Source organism: Typopeltis vanoorti, chromosome 23, assembly GCF_054136105.1.
Source record: "Typopeltis vanoorti isolate ZY-2024b chromosome 23, IOZ_Tvanoo_1.0, whole genome shotgun sequence".
Taxonomy (NCBI): domain Eukaryota; kingdom Metazoa; phylum Arthropoda; class Arachnida; order Uropygi; family Thelyphonidae; genus Typopeltis; species Typopeltis vanoorti.
This window is the reverse complement of record NC_143571.1, coordinates 72,462,631-72,478,396: the sequence shown is the minus strand read 5'-3', so window position 1 is coordinate 72,478,396 and position 15,766 is coordinate 72,462,631. Positions and strand designations below refer to the sequence as shown.

At 36.1% G+C, this 15,766-nt stretch overlaps 1 protein-coding gene across 6 annotated transcripts in view; it reads right to left on the bottom strand.

Moving 5' to 3' along the window:
* Fas2 (neural cell adhesion molecule fasciclin 2) overlaps window positions 1–15,766 on the bottom strand; it is a 321,060-nt gene that overhangs the window by 184,830 nt on the left and 120,464 nt on the right. For all 6 annotated transcript variants that reach the window (XM_090412742.1, XM_090412741.1, XM_090412743.1 and 3 more), the window contains exon 3: window positions 8,884–9,044. In XM_090412742.1, coding sequence (XP_090268868.1) covers window positions 8,884–9,044 — 161 coding nt within the window. The remainder of the gene's footprint in view (window positions 1–8,883; window positions 9,045–15,766) is intronic.

The window sequence follows — 15,766 nt, the reverse complement described above, 5'->3', positions numbered from 1 at the left end:
TGTACTATTGCCGACTCAGTATAAAAACTTCAGCATTAGCAGTATTGGGATGTTTTGCATAGTGGTGAATGCCAAAAGCCTTAAACAAAGCTCAAAGGCTCTGACAATATGAACAGACAGCATCTCTGAGATAATGGTTTAGGTTGAACCAAGGTATTTTAAGTGGATGTTATAGGAAGAGTTCAAGTTGCAGAAAAGTTCAGAGGTGAATGTTTTGCTTGCTGATGCAGTAAAGGCCTTACTGCAAGCGGGATAAATTTATACTGTCTGTGTTGATGGTTGCAAAAGTCATTCATTCTAGAATTCAATGCTGATCTTATGGATGTGGTTGAAGTTACTTTGTAGGCACTGCAGGAACGGGTGACACACATCGCCATCTAAGTCAAGAGAAAGATCAATCACAGCAGTGGAGTTTTGTAGTCCCTCGATAAGCAAGAGTCTTCATTCTTTTCTGTAGAATTTATAGCAATGGAACAAACCCTACTGGGACTGCTAACCCCTGAGGGTGAAAAGAGCATAGTAGGTAATTTAGCCACCTAATTGAAGCAGCTTGAAATAAAGTCCGATGTCTGGGACTTTGATAGACAAAAAAAAATAATCCTTAGCTCTCAAGTGGTACTAACATACTATGTGTTTACTTTTCTTAAACGAGCACACAAAACAAGTAGCAATAATGTGAAGAGGGTGAATTGGTAGAGATTGTCATTTATCAACCTAATTGCTCTTTATACTGAATGAAGTATTTTTAAATAACTCTTAGAGGCATAACCCCAAATTTGAGAAAAGTATTTAGTAATTAGGCAGAGAGTATACAGTTAATAGTTGTTCAGAGGAAAAGTAGAAACATCAGCAGTTGCAAATGTTTTGTAATTATGGTCGGAGCAATTAAGGCTATGAGACCAGTGTTATATCTATACATTGTACTTGTTCTAATAGCTTGTCTTTATAGCATGAAAATCAAATTTATGGGGGGGGGGGGAGAGACCCCACACCTTCATAACTTGAACAAAAGAAAAATTGAGGTAATAAAGAAGAAATAAAATTTAAGTTGCCATAAGCAATGGAAGGTTAAAGTAATCCTAAAAAAAGAAATTTCATTTTGTCTACAGTTTTAGGTGTTGTCAAAAGACTAGAAAGAAAAGGCTTCTGAAAAACAAAAAAATGACCAATTTTATAAGCATTAAATTAAAATCAGCAGCACTCACTGATGGAGATCGGAATTCAAGATTATAAGAAGTTGATATCCTTAAAGGCTTGATTTGTGCAGCGCCAGGTTTAACACATTAGTGGATTTAATTATTACGCTGATGACAGTACAATGCAGTGTACTGTCATCAACAAAACTATTGGATTTACAGTCAACTGAAGAAGGTTATTAATATACAGAAGGAAGAGAGTAGGTGAAATGTGGAGCACCAGCATTAGTTGAAATTTGGGGTTAAAGATCCATCCTCTATCACATAATGTGCATCCTGAGAGAAAGCTGGAAATCACAGTAACAGGAGACAGAACATATGATGAGAGCATAATTAGGCCTTAATCCCAAAACCCAATCACATACCTTAAAGATACTAAGGGCAATCACTTTAGATTTCCCATAGCATTGCTCAAAGTTGAGTAATATATGTAGGAAGTTTCAGGACTGGGGCAATTCGTGGTAAAGGTGGTATGACTTCACTACTAAGGCAAGTGATGTGAAGTCACACCACCTTTACCACGAATTGCCCCAGTCCTGAAAATACTTCAGGCACAAACTTTGTTTGCTTACACTCGGATAAAGGATTAAACCAAGTATATAATTACTTGGTATCTTTAATTTATAGTATAACCTGAAAAAACTTCCAACAACCTTTCTCTAATCCACAATAATTTAATAATAAGGTGATACTGTTTGGCAACTGGTATAGGAAAATATGACATCTGCATTATTTCAACTTTGGGACTCTCTGGGACTGACTTCCACTGAAGAGACCTCAATAAAGGTCGAAACCAGTCTGGGTAGTGACCCTTCCCATAATGTATAGCATTATGTACATGTCTGCAAGGAGATGTGCTTTGCATTATAGGATACTACAGGCAAGTGATGTGAAGTCATACCATCTTTACCACGAATTGCCCCAATCCTGAAAATACTTCAGGCACAAACTTTGTTTGCTTACACTTGGAAAAAGGATTAAACCAAATATATAATTTCTTGGTATCTTTATGTAATACAAATCTGAGAAAGTCATGGAAAATGTGAGAATGGGCAAGCCAGAAAAAGAGGAAATGAGAAAGTCAAAAGGGTATGGGAGCAAGAGGAAGATATGAGAGGAAGGAAGATGAGTGAGAATGTTTGAGGGGAAGGGCAAGGAATAAATGGATCTGTGAGGAAAGTGATGGGTGGAAATTCAATGATTTGTGGTGTAGAGAACAGAATGTTAGAGGAGTGCTTGCCTAGAGAAATGATAGTATATATGGAAATAAAGAGAGGTGAGAGAATGGAAATGATGTGGTTCCCAACAACCTCAAAATCTTTCCACCTCTCTGTGGTGGTAAGATTTTGAGTTTGTTAGGAACTGTGCTAGCAGAAAGGCACAAAAGGGAAGATAATGTTTTATCCAGATATGATAAATGTAGAATTGAGGAGGTGAGCAGCAATAATGAATGACATGATAGCAAGGATGTCAAAATAGATGTTTGCAACATATGGTATTTAATAGGATGTCATTATAAGCCAGAGAATAGAGGATATTATTATTATTATTATTACCACGAAGCAGAATGGGATAGTTAGTATAAGGCATCAAAATAGGGATGGGAGAAATCGGCTTCTGCAATTCATGTATACAAATGCCAGAAGTATTAGGAACAAGAAGGAAGAATTTTTGCCCTTGGGTAGCACTTCCAGACCACAGGTTATTGGCATTAGTGAAACATGGCTGACAGAAGATGACACAGCTAGTGAAATTGAATGCGAGGGATATGGTGTGTTCAGGAGAGACAGGGAGAATAAAATGGGGGGAGAAGTATTGCTGATGACAGCTGATGAGTTACAGCGAAGGAGAATAGAAGTGGAACTGCAGGATAGAGAAAAGAGCACATTTCAGGTTATTTGGTGCGAGATTGAAACTAGCAGAACAAAATATACAGTTGGGTGTTGCTATAGACCAGGTGATGAAATAGATGGCAGAGATAGTACGCATAAGCAAATAAAAGAAATGAATGGAAGGAGGGTAATTATTATGGGAGATTTCAACTATGGTAACATTGATTGGAAGGAGGAGAGGACACATGGGAGGAAGGAATTGGATTTTATGCGGTTATTAAGGGACAACTATCTGCGACAGCATGTAATGGAAAATACTAGAGGTCAGAGAGTGCTTGACCTAGTAACTGTATCTGAGAATTTGGCTGTAACGAATATGACCACGTTGTCACCAATTGGTGAGAGTGATCATAGGGTCTTGACTTGGGAGGTGGCTAAAGGTGGGGAATTTACAATTAAGACAGGGTACATGTGGAATTATCGGGCTGGAAAGTATGACAAGCTTAGGAGATTGACTGGTTCAGTGCCATGGCATGTACAACTGCAAGGGCTAGAAGTTGATAGTGCATGGGAGGCAGTTAAGAAGTGTTTACATGAAGCAATGGCTGACCATATACCTAGAGTCCGAATAATAAATCAAGTAGGGGTTAAATGGATGAATAACACCATTAAGCTTGAGCTGCAAAAAAAGAAACAACTATGGAGGGAATTTAAGGAGAAAACTGACCGGCAGGCACATGAACGGTATAAAGCGCAGGCCAGAAGGGTAACGAGTGTGGTAAGAAAAGCAAAAAAAGGATTAAAAACATTGGCCATACAAGCTAAAGAGAATCCTAAACAGTTTTTTTCGATATGTTGCAAGTAAAAAAAAAACATGTACATGGCAGAAAGATTTTAAAGAATGCCGATGGTAGGGAGATAACCGAATCAGTTGATATAGTTGAATTACTGAGTGAGCACTTTGCAAGAGTATATCATCTAGGTGGTGACATTGCAGAAATGAATGAACCAATAGATTATACGGGAATTGTGGTGAATGAGGTGGAGGAGAGCAGCCTATTGCAAAACCTCAACGTCAATACATCTGTGGAATTGGATGGCATACCGGCTCGTGTCATATGTGAAGCAACTAAAGAATTGTCAGTAACCTTGACCATTTTGTTTAATCTGGGTCTAGGGTCTGGGTTAGTCCCAAGGGGGTGGAAAGAGGGGAAAATAGTTCCACTGCACAAAGGAGGTTCCAAGACTGCTGTTGTAAATTACCGACCGATTAGCATATCAGGAATCATTGTCAAGATCTTGGAGATATTAGTCACGAGAGGAATACAGGATTGGATAGATGAAAATGGGATACTGTATGGGGGACAACATAGTTTTGTGAAGGGTAGATCATGCTTCAGCAACTTGCTCACATTTTATAACACAGTGACGGCTGAACTAGATAAGGGTAATGGGTTTACAGTGATTTTACTGGACCTTGCCAAGGCCTTTGACAGGATACCACATGGAACTCTAATCAGTAAACTGGAGCAGATGGGGATGAATATAGGGTTGGTGAGATGGATAGAAGGGTGGTTGATGGAGAGATAGCAGAGAGTGGTTTATTCAGGAGTTGAGTCCAAAAGACGGCTTGTGACTAGTGGTGTGCCGCAGGGTTCTGTTCTTGGACCACTACTTTTCGATTTGTTCATTAACGATATAGGAAAGGATCTAAGAGGAACGGTTCATATGTTCACTGATGATGCAAAGTTGAGTAGGGCAATAATGAATGCAGAAGATGTCAAAATTTTGCAGGATGATTTGGATAGTTTGGAGGACTGGGCTAGGGAAAAATTGATGTCAATTTAAAGTGGCAAAGTGTAAGGTTATGCATTTTGGAGTGAAAAGATTAGCAGCAGTATATCACATTGGTCGAACTGTACTCCAGGAGATTGATGAGGCCAGGGATTTGGGAGTGTTGGTGGATAGGGAGTTGAAGTTTAGGGGGCACATTGCAAAAGTGGCTAAATCAACACATCAAATCACTTGGTTGCTGAAAAATACTTTAACAAGCAGAGACAAACAAGTTATTGTTCGTCTATATCGAGCCCTGATAAGACCCCCATCTGGACTACTGTGCCCAGATATGGGCACCAGGGTTTCTTCTTGATGGGGAGGTGGAGAGGATCCAGAGACGAGTGACCAAGATGATAGCAGGTCTGTGGAATGAACCTTATGAGAACAGATTGAAGATTTGTGGGTTGCAAAAATTGGTTGATATGATTGAGACATTCAAATTACTGAAGGGTTTCTATAAGATTAATCCAGAAGATATTTTTGATAATAGGACTGGTGGTGGGAGGACTAGGGGCCATACATGGAAGCTGGGCAAGAATGTGGTTAGCAGGGGTGTTAGAGCTAGGTTTTTTACTTGGAGAGTGGTAAATGAGTGGAATAAGCTGCCAGAGTCTGTTGTGGGTGCTGTGACCATGAATGAGTTCAAGGCGAGGTATGATAGATAATGTGTCAATGTCGAATAGTTGTTCTTGACATGATGTTAGGGCCTCCCTCAATGAGTCTGTCGACTCCTTGGAGTTGCCCAAAATAATAATAATAATTATTATTATATCACACCTCCAGGAAGTCCAAAGACTCATCGAGAGAGGGCATCTACTCTACAACTCTTCGTCTCACTACTCCACCAACCTTCATCATCTAACACCAATGCCATCTACTGCCGACTACCACCACTACTAGTAACATTGAACATGAAATGTTTAAGTAGATCAGTTTAGCGAGGGCAAAGCAAGTATCACCATACAAATTTTAACTATGGCTTATAAATTGAGAAGTGGAAGCAGCATACGATAATAAGGGAATGAAATTTCTGGAAATCTTAAGAGAAATCTCAGGCAACATGTAGTAGAGGGAACATGAAGATTAAGAGTTTGTGGTATGGTCCTTGCCTCAGAGAAGCTGACTGTAAATGAGATGTCAATTCCACCACCACCCTCACATTGGTGAGGATGACTATGCAGTCTTAACTTGGAGGCTGGATAAACATGCAGAAGTTTCAAGAACAAAGGAATTTGTCGAATTATAATGAAAGTGACTATAATCTTAGAAATCAACTTGGGGAAGTTCCATGGATGCGCTAACCCATTGCACCATGGAGGCACTCAATGTTAGTGACATTAGAACAAATAAATGACAGAACAAGGTCAAGAGAATTTTTTTTTTTTTTTTTTTTTTTTTAAGCAAAGATCAAAAGGAGATTCTCAGTTGAAAACTAACAAAGCATATCAGAGCAACATGTGCAAAAATGCTATCTTTGAAACAAAAGACCAAGAAGAGTTTAGTAATAAATAATAAAAACTAAGGTGAGCAACAATTGAAGCTAAAATTTGAGTTTGTTAGGAAAAGTATGTGGTTTGCATGAAATGAACACCGAGGTTAGAATTATGAACCTATGGAGTGAATCTGGAAGACTGGGCTGTTTATTTTAAGATTGGAATCCAGAGCAAGACTTTGCTCTGGATTCCAAACATGGATTTAGCTACTTCAAACTATTAATAAACAAACTCATTATATTGTATTTCACTGAGCAATGAATTCCTACCACCTAATGATGTCTAGTACTACAGAAGTTTGGCATTTTCTCTGAAGGGTGATGGCGAGTTTCCCTCAGTTGTCGTATTCCCCTAAACATTTCATCTAGGCAATGTAAGCCAGAAAAGAGTTGTCAGGTTTATTTGGATTATGACAGAAGCATTGTGTTTAATATGTAAAAAACTTTCAAACAATAAAATGTAGAAACACATTTTTCACCTATGTTAACAACCTAATCGGCCATTATGGATAAAATACACATCCTCATACGCTTCGTATCCATCATATATTTCAATATAATATCAATGGTATTAGAATTTCAATACTTCGCATCCATGATAACCTTGATGTCTATAGACGTCTTTGGCCAGTAACGTGGTTAAGAGACTTGTTCAAGAGGTTCACAGCAGCAAAAGATATTAATTCGTACCTATTCAGCAGCAAAAGTCATTAATTTGTACCTATAATAAATTTAGTTTAATCCTTTATCCAAGTGTGAGCAACAAAGGTTTGTTGCTCACACTTACAAGGTTTGCACTTGAAAGTATCTTCAGGACTGGGGTAAGGTGGTACAACACCGGGAAACTCGTTGCAAGGTGGAGCAAGCTAACATCACTTTTAAGTATCTCGCATAATGCAAAACACATCTCCTTGCGGATATGTATAATGTTATGCATTAAGGGAAGGGCCACTACCCAGACTAGTTTCAACCTTTATTGAGGTCTCTTCAGTGGAAGCCAGGCCCAAGTGGAGATACCAGGCAGAAGCATTAGCAAGGTTCCCTTAATGCATAACATTAAGGGAACCTTGCTAAATATACATATCCGCAAGGAGATGTGTTTTGCATTAAGGGAGATACTTAGGAGTGATGTTAGCTTGCTCCACCTTGCAACGAGTTGCCCGGTGTTGTACCTGTACCACCTTACCCCAGTCCTGAAGATACTTTCAGGCGCAAACCTTGTGTTGCTCATACTTGGATAAAAGATTAAACTAAATTTATTATAGTCTAACCAAGTGAAAAATAAACTATCAACATCTTTCTCTAAATCCAGAATAATTTAATAAAAAGGTGGCACACCGTTTGACAACTCCTATAGGTAGAAATGACCTTGCTAATGCTTCTGCCTGGTATCTCCACTTGGGCCTGGCTCCCACTGAAGAGACCTCAATAAAGGTCGAAACTAGTCTGGGTAGTGGCCCTTCCCTTAATGCATAACATTATACATATCCGCAAGGAGATGTTTTGCATTATGGGAGATACTTAGATAGGAGTGATGTTAGCTTGCTCCACCTTGCAACGAGTTGCCCAGTGTTGTACCACCTTACCTCAGTCCTGAAGATATTTTCAGGTGCAAACCTTGTGTTGATCACACTTGGATAAAGTATTAAACTAAATTTATTATAGTCTAACCAAGTGAAAAATAAACTTTCAAAATAATTCGTACCTAATAGGATGTTTTTTTCAGTATTAATAAAAAATTATAAAAAAAATATTTTTTCATAAGACAAATTCCATTTCTTAAACTCCTCTTCCTCCCAGCTTGAGCTGCGGTGTAGCTCCTTAGCTTTTTTTTTTTTTTTTTTTTTTTTTTTTAATTAGATCAAAAATGGCTCTTCACTCAAAAAAAGGTTGCCGACCCCTGCCCTATGTTTGAAAAAAAATCAGTTTTATTGGTTGAGGTGGTTAGCATACTGCTCTCCAACCAACAAGACTGCAGGTTCAAATCCCACCATGGGTATGGATGTTTGCAGTTGTCTTTAGCTGGAAGATTAATTTCACTATCCAGTGAAACACCACCACCCTGCTTATTGGAGGCATGAAGTGGATTAAAAAAGTTTCATGTTTCTGGACTGTGCCAAAAAATAAAATTATATATATATAATTGATAAATAAAAAAATTCATTAGCTCACCCTTGGTACAAAAATGTACAATAGGTATGCAAAAATAACTTTGTTGGTGAGAGGGGAAAAAAAATCATTTACTCTTTTCTCTCACACAGAGACGGAATTCAAAGTGTGCAAAACAGCCTGTAGAATTAATATGTATCTCAAAAACAAGGTAGTAGAATCCAAGCAAATGCCATGTGTGAAAAAAAATTACAGATCATGATTTCATTCATATTGATATTTTATTGATTAATTAATTCTTTGAAACTAACACTACATATTTCAAATTAGTTTCATTGTTTATTATATATTTTAAAAATTACATTTAATATGCTTCATTTTATAAATACTCTATGTAACATTAAAATTTTTTACTCACGATAAAATATTAATTCAACTTCAGAAGACAGTGTTACTGCAGCATCAAATTTAGCTTCGCACTTGTAGATACCAGAATCTTCTGGCTTAGGATTCTTGAAATACAATACATATTCACCAGCATTGTCTAAACTAACTTCTTTATTATCTCCTTGCACTACACTAGGATGTGGAGGAGAAAAAAGAAAATATCACAAAAGTAGTTTAGATATAAAAGAATAACATGCATAAAGCAATATTTAACACTTTCTAAGCAATAAAAATTAAGAAAATTGAAGTATCTTCAGGACTGAGGCAACTCGTGGTCACACAATTTGTAATGTGATTATGATGCCACTTCTTAATAGAAAGTTATGCATAGCTGGCAATGAATGTCCCAAGTCAAGATCGTGATGATCACTTTCCCAAAGTAGAGCCAGTGCAGCTACACTGATTACTGCTAATTCTCTGATGTAGTAACCAGATCTAGAACTCTCAAAACTTAAGTTTACTTCCATGACATGCTACCTCAAGTAATTATCTCTAAATATGAAATTTTTTGCTGGATAAATTCCATTTCTTTCCCATCCATCCCAGTTGAAGGCCCCATAATTATACGTATGCACTTTTGATATTTGCCAATGAATACCATCCACATTCTCCTTTGTACTCTTCTCTTGGCCTACAGCAATGATGAACCATATTTCATCTTGTCTCATACCAGATCATCTCAAATGAACTGTCCTCTGTATTACTGTCCTCCTACTGCACCTATTCTTTTTGACCTCAATTCTTCTGCTTTAATTAGCAAAGCTCTTCCTCCCATTCTATTCATTATTCTCTATGAAAATATTATACTCCTTGCTTTCTATTCCTATATCAGCCATGTCACTACTGTAACTTTTGGCCAAGTTGAACCAACTAATGCCAAAAACTCTTATTCTGAATAATTCTGGCATTAACACACAAAAATTGCAATATCCCCTTCATCTTACAACCTCCCTAGACTTTTGTGGATTATTCCACTAAAGTTAAGAACCTGGGGAGCTACGCTGATCACGTGTTCACCCTCTTACTCACCTCTACGATGACTGCATCCCCTAAACATTTGTTTCCCCTGACAGCATTTTCAAATTCTCACTGAACAACAACTCAAAATCCATTCAAATGCAAACAATTTGCCTCAATCCAGTCATCCAAACTAATTTCACACATCCACAAACTCCACACAATTCATTCCTGCACAACCTGTGTATTGACTCATTTGAAATCAGACTTTCTCAGTTTACTTCTACTATGGCAGAAGACTTGCAATCTTTTCCCTCCTGCTCTTATTTGCTTGTACCAGCAACTCTTTCATATCTTCTCACATACTACACTGGTCGCCTGCTAGATCATTAGTACCAGTGAAAATAATTTTTCACTTTCCTTCTCTGCATCCTTATAGCATCACTAGCATCTTTAATCTTCATATCCTGAAAAGATACTTCATGCAAAAACTTTGTTTGCTTACACTTGGATAATGGATTAAACCAAGTATATGATTTCTTGGTATCTATAATTTATTTATAATATAACCAAGTGAAAAACTTTCAACAACTATCTATCTCTAATCCAGAGTATTTTAATAAGGTGTGACACCTTTTGGCAACTCATATAGGAAAATACGACTTCTGCATTATTTCAACCTTGGTATCTCACATCTGGGTCTGGTTCCCACTGATTAGACCTCAAAGGTTGAAACTGGTCTGGGTAGTGACCCTTCCCATAATGCATAGCATTATACATGTCCACAAGGAGATGTGCTTTGCATTATGGGACACTAAGACAAGTGATGTGAACACACCACCTTTGCCACGAGTTATCCCAGTCCTGATAGATACTTCAGGCACAAACTTTATTTGCTTACACTTGGATAATGGATTACACCAAGTATATAATTTCTTGGTATCTTTAATTTATAATATAACCAAGTGAAAAACTTTCAACAACCCTAAGGCTTTTTCACATCTCTAGAAGTACATGCATCACATTTTGAAAAAACAATGATCTAGACCAGTGGTAGCGAACCTATGGCACGCCCGAGAATTTTGCTGGCACGTTGACGATTTACAGGTGATATCCTTTTATACGCTTACAATTTAAAAAAAAAGGTGGAATAATTTATAACAATGCGTACAAGTTAAATTTTGTTTTACAGGAGAGAGCAACTATGAAGACATGCATATGATTGGTGCAGTATTAACAAACGATCACGTGACCCAAAGACAAATGGAACCGGCAATTTTTGAGTTGAAATGCTAATTCTCTTCAACTGAATTCCATAACATCTGCAATTGTCATAACAACATTCACTATATATTTCTTAGTTTTAAGACATTCACGACAGGGTGTCATTTATCGTTCCAACAGAACTTCTCATTATGGTGGGCTCAACTCGCACAAAGTTTCAACCCTTGGTTGATTTTTATTGCTGCTTGTTTGCATTTGAGCTGGAAGGGGAACTCACACAAGCATTATATGGCATGTTTCAATTGGTGGTAGAATTTTATTTGAAGTTAGCCTTTGTGATCTATTATATTGACATCGAGAATTTCAAATGCAATCAAACAAACACTTATTTCATGTAATTGAAAAATTAGATAATAGTTTTAGTTAGATACTGTGTTTCAGGTGCAACATATGGTTTTGAATCACATGAGAGGGGTACATGTGATTCATTAGTTAGCGCTGTTTTTATTTCAGCTGTCTCTAATTGCACTATTTGTTGAGAAATATATTACACAGACTGCAACAGCCTCTGTACCTGATTCAGGGATACAATAAAATTTTTTTTTTCTTGCATCTACAGTATATAATGGCTGTTGTTTTTTGTGTGGGAGGTATATATGCAAAACCTTTAACGTCTTTTTTTCGTAAAGTGAAATCAGGGGTGCCAGTTATACGCAAGGGCAAGTTATATTCGACGGTAAGTGTTTGCCGACAAGTCAACATCCTTCTGCTGCTTCCCCTGCTCCACTGACTTCTATGGTGACCTCACTACATTTTTTTGTTTTTGCATTTTTTCAAACCAACATCATTATGTTCAATTTTATACTGAATAATATTATAAATTTTTGGTGATCAGAATGGGATATGTCAATGAAACTTACCACAAATTAATTTAATGACGTTGGCCTGAGGAAACTACAATATTGTAGCATTAGTCCTGTGATTGATAACTAATTTAAATGTGTACTTTTATATTTGTCAACATGCTATACTGTATACATTAAGTGTATTAATATTCTTTATGATTATGCCATAATTAATTATTAATACTTATTTACAAAAATAGACAAAAGGCTTCGCATCGGCAATACAAAATTATATAAATTAAGGAGATATTAAATCCAACATTAATTCAAAGCCGACTACAGAAACTATAGATGTTTTGTGCAAAATTTGACCAGAGATCTTACGGGAATACACTCGCCACCATACTAAGAGTTGGGCTGCTAGAGCAACTGGTAGTATGGCGGCGAGTGTATTCCCATAAGTTCGCTGGCCAAATTTCCCACGAAAATTCCATAGTTACTGTAGTCGGCTTTGAAATAATGTTGGATTTAATATCCACTTAATTTATATAATATTAATACTTATGTTAGTTTAATGTATGAACTTTAAAAAAATGGGAACGGTATTTACGAGTAAGTTTGTTGGGACTGGGCCCTCTAATACAGTAAGAATAAATAAAAATACAGTCTTATAGAAAAAGAACGACCGATCCTTAGGATTCCCTGACTTTTTCCTTTCTAATCGCACGCGTGTTCATTATGCATTTTGCACTACTCATCCGCCAGTAGGCAGAAATAGCAGCAAGTGCATTATTGTTGCGCATATGCACTGTTTTGTTTTTGCTACTGTAAATTGGAATTATAAAAATAATTTAATTTAGGCATAATAAAATGTTGATTTTTTTGAAACTATAAAAAATGCATTTGATTTAAGTTGTGAATTATTTTGTTATACTTCTACTGAACATGGCTGATGAAATTAAAAAACACAAAAATTATCACAGTCAAGCAGCAGAGAGTTCCAAAGCTGGTGGACCGAAGAGTATGGCATGATTAATAAAGACAAAGCAATATGCGTTTTATGTTCTGGGACAGTAGTGTGCAGAATGTCGTCAGTAAAACAGCATTATGAGACAAACCATAAATCGCTCCTTGAGAAAAGCAAGGACGAACAGAAAGAATTTATTGCTCAGGCAATTAAAAATAGGAATATCTAGTCAACAACCCTAATGAAATTTATCGGCAGTCTTTCAAATATAACTGCTGCTAGTGTTTTTTGCCTCAAATGTAATTGCCAAACACTGGAAACCTTTTAGTGATGGGGAATATATATAAAAGAAGCATGGTTAAAATGCGCACCAGTTCTCTTTGAAGATTTTGAAAAAACGGAAAAAATTATTCAAAGAATAAAAGATATACCTTTGGCTAGAAACACGGTGAAAGATAGAATCATAGAAATGGCTAAAAATATAACTCATCAGCAAAAAACAGACAAAATCTTCTGGTTTAATTTCTCTTCATCTTGATGAGAGTACTGACATAACTGGATCAGCTCGTTTAGCAATTTTTATTCGTTATTGTGTTGGGAATAACATCAAAGAAGAATTGACAAGTTTACATCATTAGCAACAGCAACAAAAGGAATAGATATTTGCAACGCAGTTGTAAATGCACTTGCTGAAAGAGATATAGATCCCTCCAAAATTGTATCAGTAACTACTGATGGTGCTCGCAATATGACTGGAGAGGAAAATGGGTTCCTCAATTTATTTACGAAACATATCGGACATCCAGTTCTGGGTTTTCATTGTATTATATATCAGCAGGTTTTATGTGCAAAGGCAAGTTTCAAGCCACTGGAAGATATGAACATTGCAACAAAATTGGTCAATTTTATATTGGCACGTGCTTTAAATTAACGAAAATTTATAGAATTAGTAAGTGAGGTAAACTCAGTGTACAATAATTTACTTATGTACAACTATGTCTGATGGTTAAGTCGTGGGAAAGTTCTTCAAAGATTTGATGAGTGTTTATATGAAGTCGGACTTTTTTTTACATAATGAGAAAATCATTGAAAAATTCAATTAATTAATGAACGTCGAATGGTTTTCGAAATTAATGTTTTTTTACCGATTTGTGTTTACATTTAAATGAATTAAATGTTAAACTGCAAGGTGTTAACAAGACAATTATTGTCATGTTTGATTTAATCAAAGCATTCGAAGCTAAATTACCAATTTTTAATCGTGACGTTATTTCCAATACCTTCCGATATTTTCCAAATACAAAAAAAAATTCTTTGCAGATCTAGAATCCCATGAAAAAACAGATCAAGTTAAATTGACAAAAGAGTTTTCTACAGTTATTCAGTCGATAATCAATGAATTTTCTTCAAGATTGATGTAGTTCAGGCAATTTGCAGAGACATTAAAATTTATTTGGCATCTGGACACAACATCAACAGATAAACTCAATTTGGAAATTTGAGTGGCTGAATTTGGAAGATATAGAAATGCAACTAATCGATTTTCAATCTAATGGAAACAAAAGTTTGTTGATTTGAGAAATGACTTGATAATAATGGAAAATGATCGATTATTGGTTGCAATTAAAAAGAATGCAGAAGAGGAAATATTGAGAACTTGGAATGCCATTCCTGAAACCTTTTGTTTAAAAAACTAGCAATGGCTATATTATCAATTTTCTCCTCTACTTGTGAGTCATTATTTTTCGAAATGAATTTTATAAAAGACAGTTTAAGAAATAGAATGACTGATGAATCTAGTTCCGTATGTGTATTACTAAAAGTGACAAAATATGAACCTGATATAAAACATTTGGAATCTAATGTACAACAGCAAAAATCTCATTAATAAATTGATAAAAGGTTGATATTGATTTGTACACGACAATGTGTATGTCAAATTATGAGTTCATTTTTATGAAACTATGTTAATTTTTAAACTTGTCTCAATAAAATTCTGCAATTAATTTTGTATTAAACAAACATGTCAGCAACTTGAATTGTAAATTTTTGGCATCAGCATGTCAGCGACTCGATTTGTAAACTTTTGGCACACAGACATAAAAAGGTTCGCCACCACTGATCTAGACCATCCTGGGTTCAATAGCTTCTTCCAGGAGCATTCCTTGCTGCTGCAAACAGGAAGGACAGCAAATATTCATCTGGAGAAACACAGAAATTATGCCATTAGTCTGGAATAACAACCATGCTATGAAATGGATCACCAGATCCAATAGAATATATTGGATTTAGTGAAGCAGGTATAAATCTGAGAGAGAGAGATGCTATGTCTAGAATCTGACAGCCTTCCCACAATGTGGACACTAAATCTTGACAAATTAAGCTGTCACTTCAAAATTCTAGAAAACCATCATTGTGAGATCTTCAACAAGATTCCATCACTGCATTATTACACTCCTCTCACTCAGTCTGTGTTTGCTTTCCTGCTAGTGTGCCTGCATGCACAAGTTTAATGTATTTTGTGTCTTGGCCAGAGCAAAATATTTGCAGAATGATTTATTAGTTAAATAAATTCAGTAATTATCTAAATTTCAAATTCTCTGTACACTCTGATCTTAACTAATATTAAGATATCACTATCAATAAGAGTCAAAGCCTTTATTTATTGTGTCTTCTCTCCACATGAACTTGTGTACTGTACATCTTTATGTTGGAAGATGTTAGTAATGAGTAGTCCATATGCTAAATAGAAATCCAGTAGATATCATTATTAAGCCATACCCTTTTCTTCAAATTATTCCAAAACATTTCGACATGTCTGGGAGATTTACATCCTACTCTGCTGTTTAGATCTCTAACAA